Source organism: Cyprinodon tularosa, unplaced genomic scaffold (assembly GCF_016077235.1).
Source record: "Cyprinodon tularosa strain WSP-4 unplaced genomic scaffold, ASM1607723v1 ctg873, whole genome shotgun sequence".
Lineage (NCBI taxonomy): Eukaryota > Metazoa > Chordata > Actinopteri > Cyprinodontiformes > Cyprinodontidae > Cyprinodon > Cyprinodon tularosa.
Genome location: NW_024039644.1, coordinates 385,515 through 401,884, shown reverse-complemented (window position 1 = coordinate 401,884; position 16,370 = coordinate 385,515). Strand labels below are relative to the sequence as shown.

Genomic DNA, 16,370 nt, shown 5'->3' with positions numbered 1-16,370 from the left:
ATTTGATATTATGGTCAAACGAGTTGAAGTGTCTTGTGAAGGCTTCAACTTCTTTTAGCTGGATTTTGACAAATGTGTCATCCACATATCTAAACCAGTGGCTTGGTGGTATTTCTCTGAAGGTGTCCAAAGCTCTCATTTCCACTTCTTCCATGTAAATATTGGCTACAATTGGTGACATGGGAGATCCCATGGCACAACCATGCTTCTGTAAAGATTGTCCCTGATCTTTTGTCTTTCCACAGCCTTTGTCTTTCAACAACCTATTTCAAGTTCAGGGATATTTTTTTCAGACAGAAAAATTACATATTCAGAGCTGCTGGATATGCTCCTTTTTGGTGATTTAGAAAAGGATGAATCACATTGTGATGGAGCCACTACCACATTTCATTAATAGAATGATGTGTTGAGTGGCATGCAAGTTCTCCAGATATAACTTTTTGTATAGAGGGAGAAACTTTAATGTTGGCAGCATCTAACTGAAAACTGTCTGGATTATTCCTTGATATTTGTTATGTCTTTGAACAATATTTGCAAACCATTGAGGCCTTTAGAGAAGAGATGTAATTAAACTGAGAGGAAATGACAAAAAGACTATTTAAGAAGCTTTAAGAATCATATGGCTTTGTTGTATTTCACTTTACTTTGGGATATAAATATAAATCAGATTGAGGAAAAATTCAACTTTTTCAGATTTTTATTTGCAAAACTAAGAAATTAGAAACATTTTTTTCATGTCAGGATCATGCTTAAATTTCTTTTGTTACTTTGCTAATATTAATGCATGTACTAAATGTTACAGGGAGAGAATCTTGTGTAATAGAATTCAAATACTTTTTGTCACACAATTGTTAATAATATAATAGTAAAGCACATTTTATTTTAATGTGTACTGTAAAGTTTGTATTAAGCTGGTAATGATCTGGGATTGTATATTTATTCCTTTGAGCTTGATGTCCTACCCAAGCTGCTTGCAATTCTATCCATTTAATAATTTCTATCAGTCCTAGAAATTAAACTAATAATAAAAAAAAAAAAAAATGTAAATGTTAAAAAAATGATAAATCTTTTTTAACATTATCTGTAACAAAATTATTACAATGAAGGACCATACATTTTTTTCAATCTCTTGACATACAGGTAAACCATTGTACTTAAACCAATTTATCTTGATTAATATTTGAGTTAAAATTTTGCTGAGGTAGTCATGCGGTATGGTGACCAATCTGTGCTTTTCTCTCTGGGTTTCTGTCATCATTTATGGTGTGGCACTCCTTCTGATGGTCATAACCTGACCCAGTTTTATGGTTACAGCCACCCAGAAGCAGATGGAGAAATCAAAGGGCGCATCGCACACAAATAAGCTCTCATGCTCAACTAGCTTTCCAATGCAATATTAAAATCAATATTATATGATGTAAACTGAAAAAGGAAACCTCTCTTTCTGGAATGAACCTCACTTCAGTAACTACTATCTCCGATTTGTTGTTTTAGCACATTTAAACAATCAGACATTGTGCTATTTCAGAAGCTGGAGACAGTTAACATTAATAGTGCAACAGGAAGCCTACATTGCAGGTTTGCAAGCCCTTCCTCCCATTATTTAGCATGCATGAAGAGATGTACATGTCTCAAGACAGGGCTGGGTCAGGAATGTGATGTCAGATTTTTTTTTTTTTTTTTGGTTGAGCAGTATATGTGGTGAGTCTAACCAGCAGGACGCCATGTGTTTTTCTGTATGAAAGAAGGTAGAATAGACTTGAAACAGTAGGAAAATGTAACGCAAATACTAGCTAATTAAACTGCATATTTCTTTATAACAGCTACAAGTCTGACATGAAAAAGACTGGGCAATATGATCCTTTTTATATTTAATGGTCTTTTGGGAAATGGAATGTAGAGGACACAGAAAAGTAGAAGTACTTTCTGTGTTTGTAAACACACATAAAAAATTACAAAGAGGCATTTAGATAAACTTAGGTTTAAAGAGTGTAAACCCAAACACCTGCATCTCATTAGAGTGTATGATACTCATACAGGATTGGAATGCTCAGGATTTCACTCTTACATTCAAAGCTCTGAATCAGTAACAGAATTGAAATAAATAACAATATTCTTTTTGTTTTAAATTCAAACAATGGATAAACTCCAAAGAAGTATTTTTGTTATTTCAATGGTAGATTTTAATTTTACGCATATACACAATTAAAGAAAAAAATAAGGAAATATTAAGTTTTTTTTTTAGTTTTTTTTTTTTCGTTTATATGATAGGGACAAGTATGTTTCATGAATCATGTCACACACTACAAAATTTTAGCTAAGGCTAATTCTCAATGCCTGTCCCCAGTTAGGCTTTTACACAAAACACAGTGACTGTACACAAGAAACAACAGAACAAATTACACACTAAAACATCACAGAAATGAGATCAGGTCAGTTAGATTATTAATGTTCACATGACTGACCTCTCAATAAAAAGTCTTTAAGTTTATGTTTAAAAAGGACCCAGTTTGACTCTCCCTTCAGTTCTGCAGGTAATGTTTTCCATGTTTTGGTGCCTTGTACTGTACAATGAAAGCTGATTGACCGAAAGAGGTTTTGCATCTGGGTACTTGACAGTTTCCACTGTGAGCTCCTCTTGTGACTGAGCCCACAGCTCAAGTCAGAACCAATTTTTTTGGCCACTTTGGTGCGCTTAAAATAGTAATTTTATAAATTTTTCATTAGCTTACATAATAATCAAACAAAAGGGATAAAAAGAGAAGATAAAACAAAGATATTAGACGTTTCTACAAGTGGTCATGCCATTCAGAATAACATCAAGATGTCTATACCAGCCAAGGACAGCCCAGAAATGAAGAACAAAGAAGGAGTGCTACACCACTGACAAATACAGAGGTTGTGTATGAATACTGGGTCTGCATCCTTAAAGGGTTCTGATGGACAGCAAATACCAAACAGGCCTGTAGTGAGTGGCTGTGAATTTAGACAGTCTAGCCTAACCTAGCTGTCCCCACCCTAAACTCAAACAATCAGGTTGATGACAACAAGGTCAAATTTTCTTTCTGCAGGAATGAGGATGAATTTAACACTATAGCCTTGTCATGATCTTGGCACTGATGACTGGGTTAATTACTCATTTCATTCCCGTCCAATTCTGCCCGGTTGCTCATTAGCTCTCATCTGATCCACCGGCTACTGCCTCTCTTTTTCTCTCTAGCCAGTGGTGCAAGTGTTTTTAGCATTTCCGTAGTGTTTCTGTTTACCTGATTCTGACATGGCTCTCAACCATTGAGCTTGCCTGTTCCTGTTCTGTTTGCTTGACCGTGCTTCAGACTACTAGACCTCTGACCCTCGTTGTTCCTGTTCTAGGGTTGTCACTAGGGATGCATGATATTGGGATTTTGGCCGATATCCGATATGCCGATATTTTAAAACTCATGTAGCCGATAACCGATATCGATACCGATGTTAAAGCTGGTGATATTTTGCAAATTCTTGTGAGATTTTGTTAGTAAAATAGATTGATACCGCATCAATATATCAACATATAAAAATATGGCAAAATTTCATGAATTTTCGGGGGATTTGGTAGCATAACGATGACATATAGCAATATTTCATTAGTAAAAGAGATTGATATGGTGTTTTTAAATGGCAATATATCAGCATATGAAGATATTGTGATATTTTAATGTATCAATATTTTTTCCCTCGTCTTTAGAAGTTTTTAAGTCTGTAAAAAAAAAGTTTTTGAGGAAGAAGAAGTAGTATTTTTATTAATTTTTTTAGACTTTAGAAACTCAGAAGCTGATCAAATATCGGGTTAAATATCGGTGGGGTGGCCGATGTCCGATATTCAGTTTGAAGGCCGATACAGGCCGATACCGATAGGGGGCCGATTATATTGTGCATCCCTAGTTGTCACGATACTAAACTTTTCAACTCGATACCGATACTAAGGAAAATATTCGATACTCGATACCATTTTCGATACCACAAGGATAAAAGACTACAAAATTCTACAGAAATATTTTCATTAATAAATAAAATACAATAAACAATAAGAACAATATTTTGAGGCTGTATGCTGTGCACAAAAACTTATAAAATTTAAATTAAGTGTTCCTTCCTTGGCTATGCTTTGCACACATAACAATGACACCAGCCAAACCAGTTAAGAAACAAAAATAAATCTCAGCAGCTGCAGCTCTTACAAAAAAAGTCTGAAACTGAAAAGTGCACAGAATTATTCAATCACACAGTGTTCTGAAAGTGCATTGTCCTCTATTCTGCACTTTAGATGAATGACTGCTTAGGTGCCACTGGTGGTGGCACTGAGTCTATACTTTTAAAAACGAGTATTGTATCCGGATACAACATTTCAGTATCAATACTTTTTTTGATTATCGATACTTTTGACAACCCTATCCTGTTCTGATCTGTTTTTCCAACCTGGCTTTGAACGCCTGGACCTCTGAGCCTCGATGTTCCTATTCTGATCTGGTTGCCTGACCTGTCTTTGGACTCCTGCTTCTTCTCTGTTCTCCGGGGCTGCAGCATCTGAGACACTGTAGACATCTTGTTAGCAGCCCACCGGCTGGATCCTACCTTGTTCTCTGGACACTGACTGAAATTGTAAACCAGGTTAGTGACTCACCTTTTTAATCGTACTTCATTAAATTTAAGTGGTCACTAACCTGTGTTTTCCTCTCTCTCAAGTTTCCTGCCTCAGATGCCCTAGCTGCTGCTACTGCAGATCTGCAGCCCGTAATTTTAATAGACATATTAAATAAATTGAATAATCCCACTGTCTGTCTTACCTGAATACTGGGTCTGTTTAGAGTCATGACAAGCCTGGATTCTGACTTTATGTTTTCTTCTTTCTTTTTTTAACAGTGTCCTGTCTGGCAATGTGGCAATAAGAATAATTGTCTTGACTTTTACAAGTGGAGCAGTAGAGCTATTGTCATAATTATGCAGGGAGTTTTACAGATTATGTGGACACTGCAATGTAAATAGAATCGATGAGGAAAAACAGAAAAAAAGGAGAAAAGATGAAAGAAAGAGGACATAGAAAGGAGATAATGATAAAACATTTTCAGTCTGCTTCATCACCTGTGACTTTATGTTTTCTGCTTTGGTTAATTTAATCACAGAGGAACTGGTGTAGTATTGCCATTTTCATCTCTAATGTGCTATGCCTTTCCAATAAAACATTAAATTCAAATAAAAGGAACTTGTTGTGAAGCTTAGCTTTTATTTCAGCCAACATTTGCTCAGTCAGAAATAAAACACCAAAATAAGCCAATCATTTATAGCTCAATATCATCTGACGGAGTCATATTGGTGTTTGATTTCACCCCATGGTGAAACTCAGTGGTAAAACAATGTGCAAGGAGTCATGTTGTTTTTTCCTCTCAGAAGTCAGGAGAAGGACAAGTTGGCTGTGAGCACAGCTAACATTGGAAAACACAGGAGCCGTTATGAAATTCAGAAACATCATAGTAAAGGGTAATATTTGAGTTTTATGAAGCTAAAATATCTTAACAGTTAATTTGGGGTCACAAAAAGTTTAACATATATTTTTTAATCACAATTACTGCCATTGTCATTCTCCATTTCTGCCTCTCCACTTCTTGACAATTCTTCTTCAAATTATGAAGGATACACATCCTTCAAATCTACAGAAAAGAAGTAGCCTACTAATTTGTCGAGCAGGTTTGAATGCAGTCTTGGAATTGTAACAGCCCGTCTTGCAGCGCTATAATATGATCACCCTACAAATGCAGCCTTTGTAGGGTACAGCCCCTTAATTTGGACACAGCCAAGGTGTTAAGATTGGTTCCTACAAACACTGGCATCCCCACCATGGGCATGGTCTCTTTTGTTAGCAACATCTTTGATGGTGCTGGCTTACTACTACAAACACTTTACTATACTTTTACGGAACTTTACTATACTCTCCAGGGTGATTCATACTGCTGTTCGGTAACTATTACTATTATACTAAGTCTACCGTGTCTGGAGTGCAAAGGCTTTTACTACTGTAAGTACACAGTTTTTAAGTTAATCTGTTCTTGCATAATATGGAACAACTTGCTCTTCCGAAGACTAGCTTGAAAAATGATTTTAAAATCGGCTACAAGAACAATGAGGTGCAATATTCACAAAGAATATGCATGAACATTAAATTTATCATTTAAGAAATACAATGAGAGTAGTCAGCATGGGTGGGAAAGAACTTTACAGAACACAGACATTCGACAAAAAAAAAAAAAAAAAAACTTACCACATCAATAATCTGTAGCAATGTCAAGCCAAGTTCCACAAGAATAGGTGCAGAGTCATTTTGGACTGGTCTCTCTAGACGGTTGTAGTTTGCCAACAGCTCATTGTACAGTTTCCTCTGGTACACTCCGCCATGACAAGCTGGAAGGGATAAATGGAGAATTACTAAAGAAAATCAGGTAGAAAACTTGTTCAACAGAAAGAAGAGTTGATAATCTGATCGGAGTATAATATACAAGTGGTTTGTAGAGGGTTAAAGTTAAATAGGTTTTCACTTCTGTCCCATACAAAAAAATAATAATCTTATGCTGTCAATCCTGGGACAGAGTAAAAAAAATTACATAAGCACTCAATTATAAAGATAACATAATTATACATATCTCTTATTATAAAGGTCTGCACGTGTTGAATTTGGTACTTTTTATGGATTGTCTGAAATAAAGATATTCATTGATCCTTTTAAATTTAGTAGGCCAGCTTGAGCAGCCGTTTAGTATTTTCTTGGATGACAACTTTATGAGTAAATTTTTGTTTAAGTGCTACTGTCAATTTAATTTTTGACTCTCTTGCTGGTCCTGCTACTGCACTTGTTGCAATTGTACAGCAAATTAATAATGTTATTCTGGAAATCTTTTTGCAGCATTATACAATTCAGGCTTGTTTATAAAGTATCCTGATATAGCAGCAAATTTAGGAAAAATGGGGAATTATCATGAGAATTGGTAAATTCAGTCTCTTACTTTAGACAGTGTACTCACAAGGCATGTTGCTGTTTTTCTATTGCTTATTAACATAGTTCAGTCTAAAACTGTTTCATCTGGGGCTCAGAACCTGTCTGCTTCCTGGGCAGTATGATACCTAGATGTTAGAGCTAGGTAGCATTCAGTTTATGCATAACTGTTTGAGCTACATGTCAGAGTCAAAATAAGGTCTTAAATTTTTACAGATGGACAAGACTCCTGGATCGCCACAATAGTCTTCCTTTTGACTTGTATTATTTTTTCTCTCTCTCTCTTTCTCTCTCTCTCTCTCTCTGTATAATATCATATAAGGACCCATTGTTTTAGGGGTGTTTCAGTAAAATGTATTCACAAGGGTAATTCTAATTAATTCAAATGTTGTGAATTAACCTTTCAGGACCTCATAAAATCATGACTTCACTATCTTGACTTTCTTAATTTGTTGAAATGTAAAGCAATTTTTATTTGCTTAAAATAATATTCTCCTCTCCATTATTCAGGCATTTAAAAATAAAAATGATTTTGTTATTTGGCCCAAATCAGAAAATATCTGGTGTAATTTAACAGAAAGTGTGAAACATGATACATGTAATCTTATAGTCTATATAAATGCCATGTCTCATATCTACATGTATTCATTGACATCACCATTCAATGAATTATGTTTGTACTAAAAATGGACAATTTAATTAAAAGACAAACCAGTGGTGAAGCACCATCTGGTTCCATGCGGCGAGTGAATCACTGTTTTGTTTTTATTTGAGAAAGTTATAGATTTCCTTTAAAAGCGATATTAAATATTTTGGCATATTGCATTGTTGTTTTTGCTTTCATATTTTCAGATAACATTGCAGAAAAATACATGTACAAAATAAAAGAATAAAAACTTAAAGGTGATTATCTCAACAGAATAGCAGAAAAAAATTGAAAAAGCCAGATTCGGTGTATGCTAAATTAATGTGTGTGAAATGTTTGTTTTACTATATATAGTTATATTTTGTGGTTGAACATCATTAAGTAATATTATTTTAACACAATTTGGAATAAGTTAGCATTTACTAAATTCAGTTATGCTGACAGACCCTAATGCTTATTGGGTAAGATATCAAGTGACGTGCAAAACTCCAGAATAGAAGATGGTAGTAGTGTGCCACCTACTTTTAAGAGTAGGCTTAAAACTTTCCTTTTTGATTAAGCTTATAGTTAGAGTGGCTCAGGTTTTTCTGAGCTATCTCTGTAGTTATGTTGCTATAGGCTTAGACTTCTGAAGGACATAGGGACCCCTTTTCAACATTTTGCTTCATTTTATCTCTATTCTCCCACTCTGCAGAATCCGTTAGTTCAATCTCTAACATTCTGCTCTCTCCACTTTTTCTCATAGTAGCGTCATCTGGTCTGTTCACCAGATGGCTGTGAGACCACCCTGGAGAGAAATATCAGCTGTGTTGCTGCCATCAACACCTTTGTTTATAGATGTTTGAGATCGGCCTGTTTTTTTCAGTGTAGTCTTGTTTCTCTGACTGTGACTGGCTGCAAGTGCTCTCTTCATTCTCTGCCTGGCTGTGTGTTTCCTCACACTGAGCCTGGTTCTGCTGGAGGTTTCTTCCTGTTAAAAGGGAGTTTTTCCTCTCCACTCTCGCTACAAGCATGCTTAGTGTGAGGGATTGCATCCGAGTAAATGAGTCGACGCAATCAACTGCTTTTCCTTAGATAGAAAACTTTGAATCCTTTTGACTGTATGATCTGGTTAACTGTAAAGTGTCTTGAGATGACATGTCTTGTGAAGTGGTGTAATATAAATAAAATGAATTGAATTACTGTCCCCTTTAGATGTTCACTGAGTGTTTCATAGTGTGATATATATGCTTAGCATCGTATAAGCAATAGCAGAGTCCGGTTAACACACACTTTGGTTGGTAGCACAGTTGACACAATGATGCAGTAGATGGACAGTGCATGCATGTCCCTTAATGAATTTAGCACAGTCTATGAGCATATACTATAGAAATATTGATTTTCATGAGACAAAATCCTGTAAATTTTCCCCTTCATATATATGGCTTAAAGTTCTCTAGTGTAGTCCATGCAATTCCAGTGTGCAGCAATTGTAGGGGTTAGCAGGAGGAGCAGCAGAAGCATCTGGACACACTTTACTGGAGTCTGACCTTAATGTGGACAAGAATCAAAAATGAAGCAGCAGAAGCTTTTTGCTGCTTCCAGCGCTTGCTATCTGAATGTGGCATTACACCATAAGTAGAGTTCTAGTATATGAAAACATTTTAAGAATTCTGTTTATTTTTTTTAATTCATGGATGTAAAATAATGCGATTTTATTTTTATTGTATTTAGTTTTTTTGTAAAGTCAAATGTTTGTCTTTGTTTTCCTCTGCATTTGCCATAAAGTTCAATCTCAAGGAATCCCATTTGCTGTTATGTGTTTATCCACCCCCTGCTCTCAACATGATATCAAGTGTCACAAACTAGGTTGAGAAATTTGTACATTCTTTAAAACAAATATAGATGTCAGAATTGACTTATTGAACTTGTGATTTTCATATGACTGAAAGGACTCTTAACAAGCAATTGACAAATGCTAGTCTTGTTGGATCGGCACAATTATAGTTGTTTTGTATCATTTTAAAATATAGTTGTACCTACCCAATTAAATTGTCTCACCTACACTGCAACCAAATATGGATACATATGTAGAACTTACATTAAAAAGTTACATTGGAGTTACTTGTCATAATTAGCTAACTTTAATGCCAGCTTTTGTTTACTCTGCATGTTTAAATTAATTTCATTCAAAAAATCTGTCCTTTGCCAAATGAGCATGTACTGTAATAATTGGGTGGAAATACTTTCCATATATTTATATGTTCACCCAACCAATTATTATTATGTTGGACATACCACTTGTAATTGAGTAATAGAAACACCAACACCTTATGTTGAACTAGCATATTTACATGAATGTGAAACAAAACATAAAATTCTTGCTAATTTAGCATATAATGATTGGGTGGCAATACATTCCATAATTTTTTTATGTTCATCCAACAAAAACATTTTTTTGAGTGAAGGGATGAGCAACAATAAGACTTGGTTATTTCCTTAAAAGAAAATCCTTCCATCCATAAAAAATATAAATATATAAAAATGTATAAATAGACAGCTGCTTTGACTACAAATGTTACTGCAATCAAGAGAACATTGAAATTTTTTGAAATCCTCTGTCCCTCAGACTTACAATTTTGCTGCAAAATGAAACGGTCTCAGCTCTCATTTCTCCACTGACCCCTATCCAAATGAGTCGTTGCACCACAACACATTTCACGCATTACCAAGCGACAGCTGAGATACTATGTGGATGGCTTTACAGCTAATGAAGCAAAAATTAAAAGGAACAGCTTGCTGTGCATTATGTGAAATGGTGATGGCAAGTGTCAGATTGGGTACCCCTAAATCCAGGATGGAAAGAAAATCTGCATAATGATGGGGGATTGTCAGCCAACAGAAATATGGAGAGGCACTCGAGTGAAATGAACCAAGAAACTACATTCTGAGTAGCAGAGACCCAGTCAGAGGGCTGTGGTAAAAAGATACATATATCCAAATGGCAGGAAATGCATATTGTGATGCAGTGGGTAAGTGAGTACACAGTGGGAAAATATATATATAAATATATATAAAACTGTTTTTCTCACCCCTCGTGGGGTGGTATGTGTCATCCTCAAGCTCGGGTCCTCTACCAGAGGCCTGGGAGTTTGAGGGTTCTGCGCAGTATCTTAGCTGTTCCTAGGACTGCGCTCTTTTGGACAGAGACCTCTGATGTTTTACCTGGAATCTGCTGTAGTCACTCTCCCAGTTTGTGGGTCACAGCCCCTAGTGCTCCAATTACCACTGGCACCACTGCTGCTCTTACTTTCCACATCTTTTCTAGCTCCTCCTTCAGTCCTTGGTATTTCTCAAGCTTCTCGTGTTCTTTCTTCTTGATGTTGCTGTCGCTTGGGATTGCCACATCTATCACTACTGCCTTCTTCTGCTGTTTGTCGATCAACACGATGTCTGGTTGGTTAGCCATCACCTGTTTGTCAGTCTGGATCTTGAAGTCCCATAGGATCTTAGCTCTTAGATCCAGTTACAGTTATATATATATATAACTGTAACTGGAGTGTGTAACAAAAGTAACTTCCCCCTGGGATTATTAAAGTATTTCTGATTCTGATTCATGTATGTGCATAATTACGTGTTTGACCACAATTTGAGCTTAAATCACTCTTTCATTTATTGTTCTAACACACAGGTAGTAGGGCTTGTGTTCATAAACAATATATCACAGTCCGAATCACATCTGATTAAAATAATATTTGCCACCCCTACCAGGGAGGGCAATGCACATCTTAAAGTATCAGAAAATATTATGAATTCCCAGCGGGCTGGGAATTGAATAAAACAGTCATTCACAACAGCTGTAAAACCCACCAAACATGTTCTCTAGTGACAAAGAAGAATGCAGGTTCCCATTAGATTATTGGCTCCCGAAGTAAGAGCTTCTCATAAAGATGGGGGCTCGTCAGCTCTTTAATTCAGCTCTGCAGAAGTCTTGTCTCTTCGTTGGTGAGTCAGTTTTATGGGGCAAATAAATGCCAAATGTGTGAATTAAGGACATTTGTTCTCGGTCAATGCCTTCTAGCATGTGCGTGTGCACTTTTTTCATCGATTTCCAACTTTTACTTCTTCCCCCCGGCGGCTGAAGAAAAAACGGAAAGTTACAACTTTGCATAAGTCATAAGTTTCAAAGAGTGGGGAAAAAAGTAGCGGTTTGTAGTCTGGAAAATACGATAATTTGTTCAGATTAGTATTGGACTGGCTAGTTTATTTCTGTTTGTTTTTTTAATTATAGTAAAGAAGTATGGCAATAGGGTCGAAATGTAATCAGGACATCAACACAACAACACCCTAGTTTTTAAAAGAGGCCTTTTAATGAAAACAAGATAAGGGATTGGTTCAAGATTTTCTGGATATCTGTGCATGTGTCTAATGGAACAGAGACATTCCCATATTTAATTTTTTCCCAACAGCATGAGGGTTACCTCTTTTCTGGGGATGACATCAACAAGATGTGCAGATTCTAAGGTCTAAAAATTCAGCACCACACAAAACTGCTGAAGTGTGGAAGACTCTGAGGAGGGTCAACCCAAGAAAGGCCCCAGGCCCCGATAAAACACCTTTGATGACAATTTCACACCCCTCCATGATTTCTAAGTGGGAAAACTTGCAAAAATAGCAGGATATTCGAATACTTATTTTCCTCACTATATGTACAAAGAGCTGTATCTACTTCCTGACCCACAGAAGTAGGAGTGATCTTTCTTCCCTACAATGAAAAGTACAAATTAATAGCTTGGTCCTCTTCTTAAGAAACAAGTCAAGAATATGTATATAACATCAGTGACTAAATGTATTTTATTTTCTCTTGAATCTCAGTAAGTATTATGAACTCACTGAATAGGTTTTAATCTACTGAGTATTAAATGAATTAGGCTTGTCCCGATCCGATCCACGTATCAGATCGGGACGCCGATATTGGCAAAAAAATGCGTATCGGCAAAGCATGTAAAATGCCGATCCAGTTTTTTTTTTTTTATCCGGTCCGTATTTTCCAGTTTCGCCGATTGAAACGATCCATTCCACTATTTTGCGCCAGTGTTTCCCTGTTTTGCATTTTTATTAAAACTTACAGTAATACTTGCACCTTTAACTGTTTACGGTTTTACTGTTCACTGTGCAATTTCAGATTGCTATTCATAATTTTGTCCAGTTTGTGTTTATCTCTTAATAAACAGGTAAGTTTGTTGTTACCAAGCATTGTGTTTTATTCAATCTCACCTAATTTAGCTGGCTAGATGTTATCAAGAGTACTAAAACCCTTTTCAACATGAGTCTTACAACTAAGGCTAAATACTTTAACTTAAACTTAAATACATGCTCGGATAGGCTGGTATCGGCCAGTATCGGTATCGGATCGGAAGTCCAAAAACAATATCGGTATCGGATCAGAAGTGCAAAAACCTGGATCGGGACATCTCTAAAATGAATCAATACCAGTATGGCCATCCTGAGTTGCAACATTTAAAAACTAACCTTCCTTAAGGGGTGTAAAAAAAACAACAACCCCTCCTTAAGGAAAATGGAAATCTACGTTTTTGTTTTTTTTCCCCCCTAATTTTAATTGATGAACATAATGCTTTCCATGGGGCATCCCCAACAGCCTGTACTGTAGCTTCAAGCGAAGAAAAACACAGAAAAAAGCCACTTCAGGCCAGTAGACCAAAGACTGACTCATAGTGAATATTTAATGCATCCCAAAAAAGCAGGTTAGCTTACAAGCTGTAAAAACTAGAACAGGAAAAATAAACATACATTTCAATGTTGAGAATGATAGAGTGCATGACAACTGCATGAAAACGAAATTAAGACTTTGAGTTACTCAACTAAAGACTGAGGATTGAGGCAAACATCCAGCTTCATCTGTCTCTTGAAAGCCACTTTTTCATCTGACATTTTCAAGTTAGATTTTATTATGAGATTAAAGTTATTACTACATTCTACTTTTGATTTGTTTAAAAATCTAAACAAAGATACTCTTTGCAGCAGCATTTTGAGGGTATTTAACTTAGACTACTACATATACAAATTTCAGCTCAGTGAAAATTTGTGAAAAGTGCTCCCTTTACAAAGACAGGCAAAATATGCATCCCCCTTAGGCAATCTGCACATGATGAAGACTCTAAGAAGTTTTCAAATCTAATTCCAAGCATATTTATTTACAAGATTTTCTAACAAATCCATGTATGTCTGGAACTGCACAAAGATGACAACGCAGGTGCATTTTCAACCCTTTAGGATGAAATATGTAAATTAAAGTTTCAGCAAATTCCCAAACACTCTCAAGTCATTAAAACATCTAAAAGGAGGTCTTATTGCTCTCACTATTCTGTTATGCCTGTCCCCAAGGCTGATTATAAAGTATTTTACACTGCAACTAATCAGCAAACATGGACAATTATCCAAATCAAATTAGATATCCAATCATGTACCCTCATACCTTGTCTTAATTACACGATTTTGTTTTCAGTGAATTTTTTTTTTAATATTTGAAATAATAATGAATGCAATCAGTAAGAGTGCCCTAAGCTACATCATGAATAAGTGTGTTAATGACGACATCAGCCCCTCATTCTGCAACTTCCCAAACATTTTAACTATGAACTGCCACAGCAGGTTCGTAATCAAAATAATATATATTCCAACTAAAATATAACCTTAATATGCCTTTATGATATAGTTAAAGTAATTCTGGGTAAATATCACAGCCATTGCAATAAATGGCGAAAGCCAAAGCCTTCCGTTGGCTGGTGTAATAATGACTTTATACTGTTCTTTCCGTTACTTACACTAATATTGTAAATCAGGAAAAAAAATCCTACACTTTTTAAGCATGAATTCTCATTTATTTTGTTCTTATTGGTTGTCTGTATCCATATGGAGTGGGTGTGTGCAAGCCTGTGCATTTTTTTTTCTTGGTTGGTGTATTTTTTTTGGTTGATGTCTTGTAAGTGTCTCTTACTTTAACGCAAAAAAGTAATTTAAGGTAGTATGAAGGAGCAGCTTAAGAGACACTTAGACTTAGCTTTAGTCATTTTGTATACACGAGTGTATACAAAAAGAAATTTTGTTTAAAACAGCTCTAGACAATTTCATTTTTTAAAGTGCAGCCTTGACAACATTAAAACATTTAAACTTTTTTTTTTTTTTATAAATAAAATAACCCATTTTACGCAACATTCAACAGTCTAATGGCAGTGGGGAAGAAACTGTTATGGAATCTGCTGGATTCCATGACAATGACAATAAAGCTTAACATATGTTGAAACCTGTGGTAGCCTATAGCCGCCAGCTGGAGGATTCATGTAGTTTCTGCTCCTTATTATCATGCAGATTAACTGGGTCTGCAACTGCAGATTTCAGTGATCGACCTCATGAACTGTGTTCACCTGCGGGACGTACTCCATATTGAGAGGCAGATCCTGCAGTTGGCTTTTACGCACACTAATTCATCACATCAATTTTTGCAATTTGTGTCATGGTTACTTAATTATGGCATTAGATTGAAATTGAAATAAAGCAAAACGAATGTAGAAAACCAATGCAAATAGTCTATGCGGGGATTACTTTTCTGACTGAAAAACACAAAACATGCATAAGAATCCACATGGGGGCTCTGGAGCGTTTTGTTTCTCACGTGCGTATAAATTTGTCTCTCGTACCAGATGTGGCCGCATCTGAACAAATCTCTCAAACAGACATTCTAACCTTCCTCACAGACATGGTCGCCCAGGAAAAAAAAAAAAAAAACTGCATGGAAATATGCGCATTTTGATGAATAACGGGGAAAATGTAACATACAGTTACCTACCTTGATAGTAAAACATCGCCCAAAGATAAACTCCAACCAAAACAGATCCATTTCTCTTTCGGAGCTCCATCTTAAGCATTAGACATGAAGTCTCCCCTGAAGCCAAGAAGAAACGTCAAAGTTGGTAGAAGAGGCGCTTTGACAGACTGCTGGTGCTGCTCTCCCTCCGGTACGTCTGTCTCTGTCCTCCTCCTCCTCTGATGACAGGGCAGACGAAGACACGCGAGCACAGGATGTCTGTCTTCTTGTGTTTAGGTTTCCTGTGACTTCAAAAGTCACTTTGGATCCAGCTCTGTCCTCTCTCTCCCTTATCTCTTATTGTGCTTATATATATTGTTTCATGTATCAAACCTGCGGAGCAGCGTGTTTCCTAATGGTAACCGACAGCCTGTCAGCTGAGCGCACCGTCAAACTTCTCCAGGTTGGTATCCGCTGCAACCTGGAGGCTCGTTAAATACAGGAAGGTAGAAAGAGCGCTATTAAATGTTGATGATGCCAATACATCTCTGCCAGAGGACGAGAAGCCACACCCTTAACCCGAATTTATTTGACAATACGACTTAGAATGATTCAACTGGTTTTTGATGTTAGAGAACTAAAGGTAAAAATTACACCTTAATATTCGCATATATTTGTCTCTTTAGTTTCATTCCCCCTCCCCGAATCTCTGCACCAATTATTAGTTTTTCTTATTAAAAAACAGAAAATAACGATTGTGTTGTTGTAGCATATATCCGTACAGGTGAGTTGAAAAAGTTAAAGTAAGTTGAACACTTAAGAAATATAAATTGACCTTTCTTAGATAAACACGTTAGAGCAACTAAAAGGAGTAGCTCAGTGTTTTATTTTATTCTCAG

The 16,370-nt window shown here is 36.2% G+C and overlaps 1 protein-coding gene across 1 annotated transcript in view; it reads right to left on the bottom strand.

The window, feature by feature from the left end:
- LOC119775492 (neuronal acetylcholine receptor subunit alpha-7-like) overlaps positions 1 to 15,999 on the bottom strand; it is a 78,339-nt gene extending 62,340 nt beyond the window's left edge. The window contains exons 1-2 of the mRNA XM_038273488.1: positions 15,514 to 15,999; positions 6,293 to 6,432 (exon numbers count right to left, since the gene is read on the bottom strand). Of these exons, the coding sequence (XP_038129416.1) occupies positions 6,293 to 6,432; positions 15,514 to 15,592 (219 nt within the window). The 5' untranslated portion in view covers positions 15,593 to 15,999. The remainder of the gene's footprint in view (positions 1 to 6,292; positions 6,433 to 15,513) is intronic.
- Positions 16,000 to 16,370: the final 371 nt, after the last annotated feature.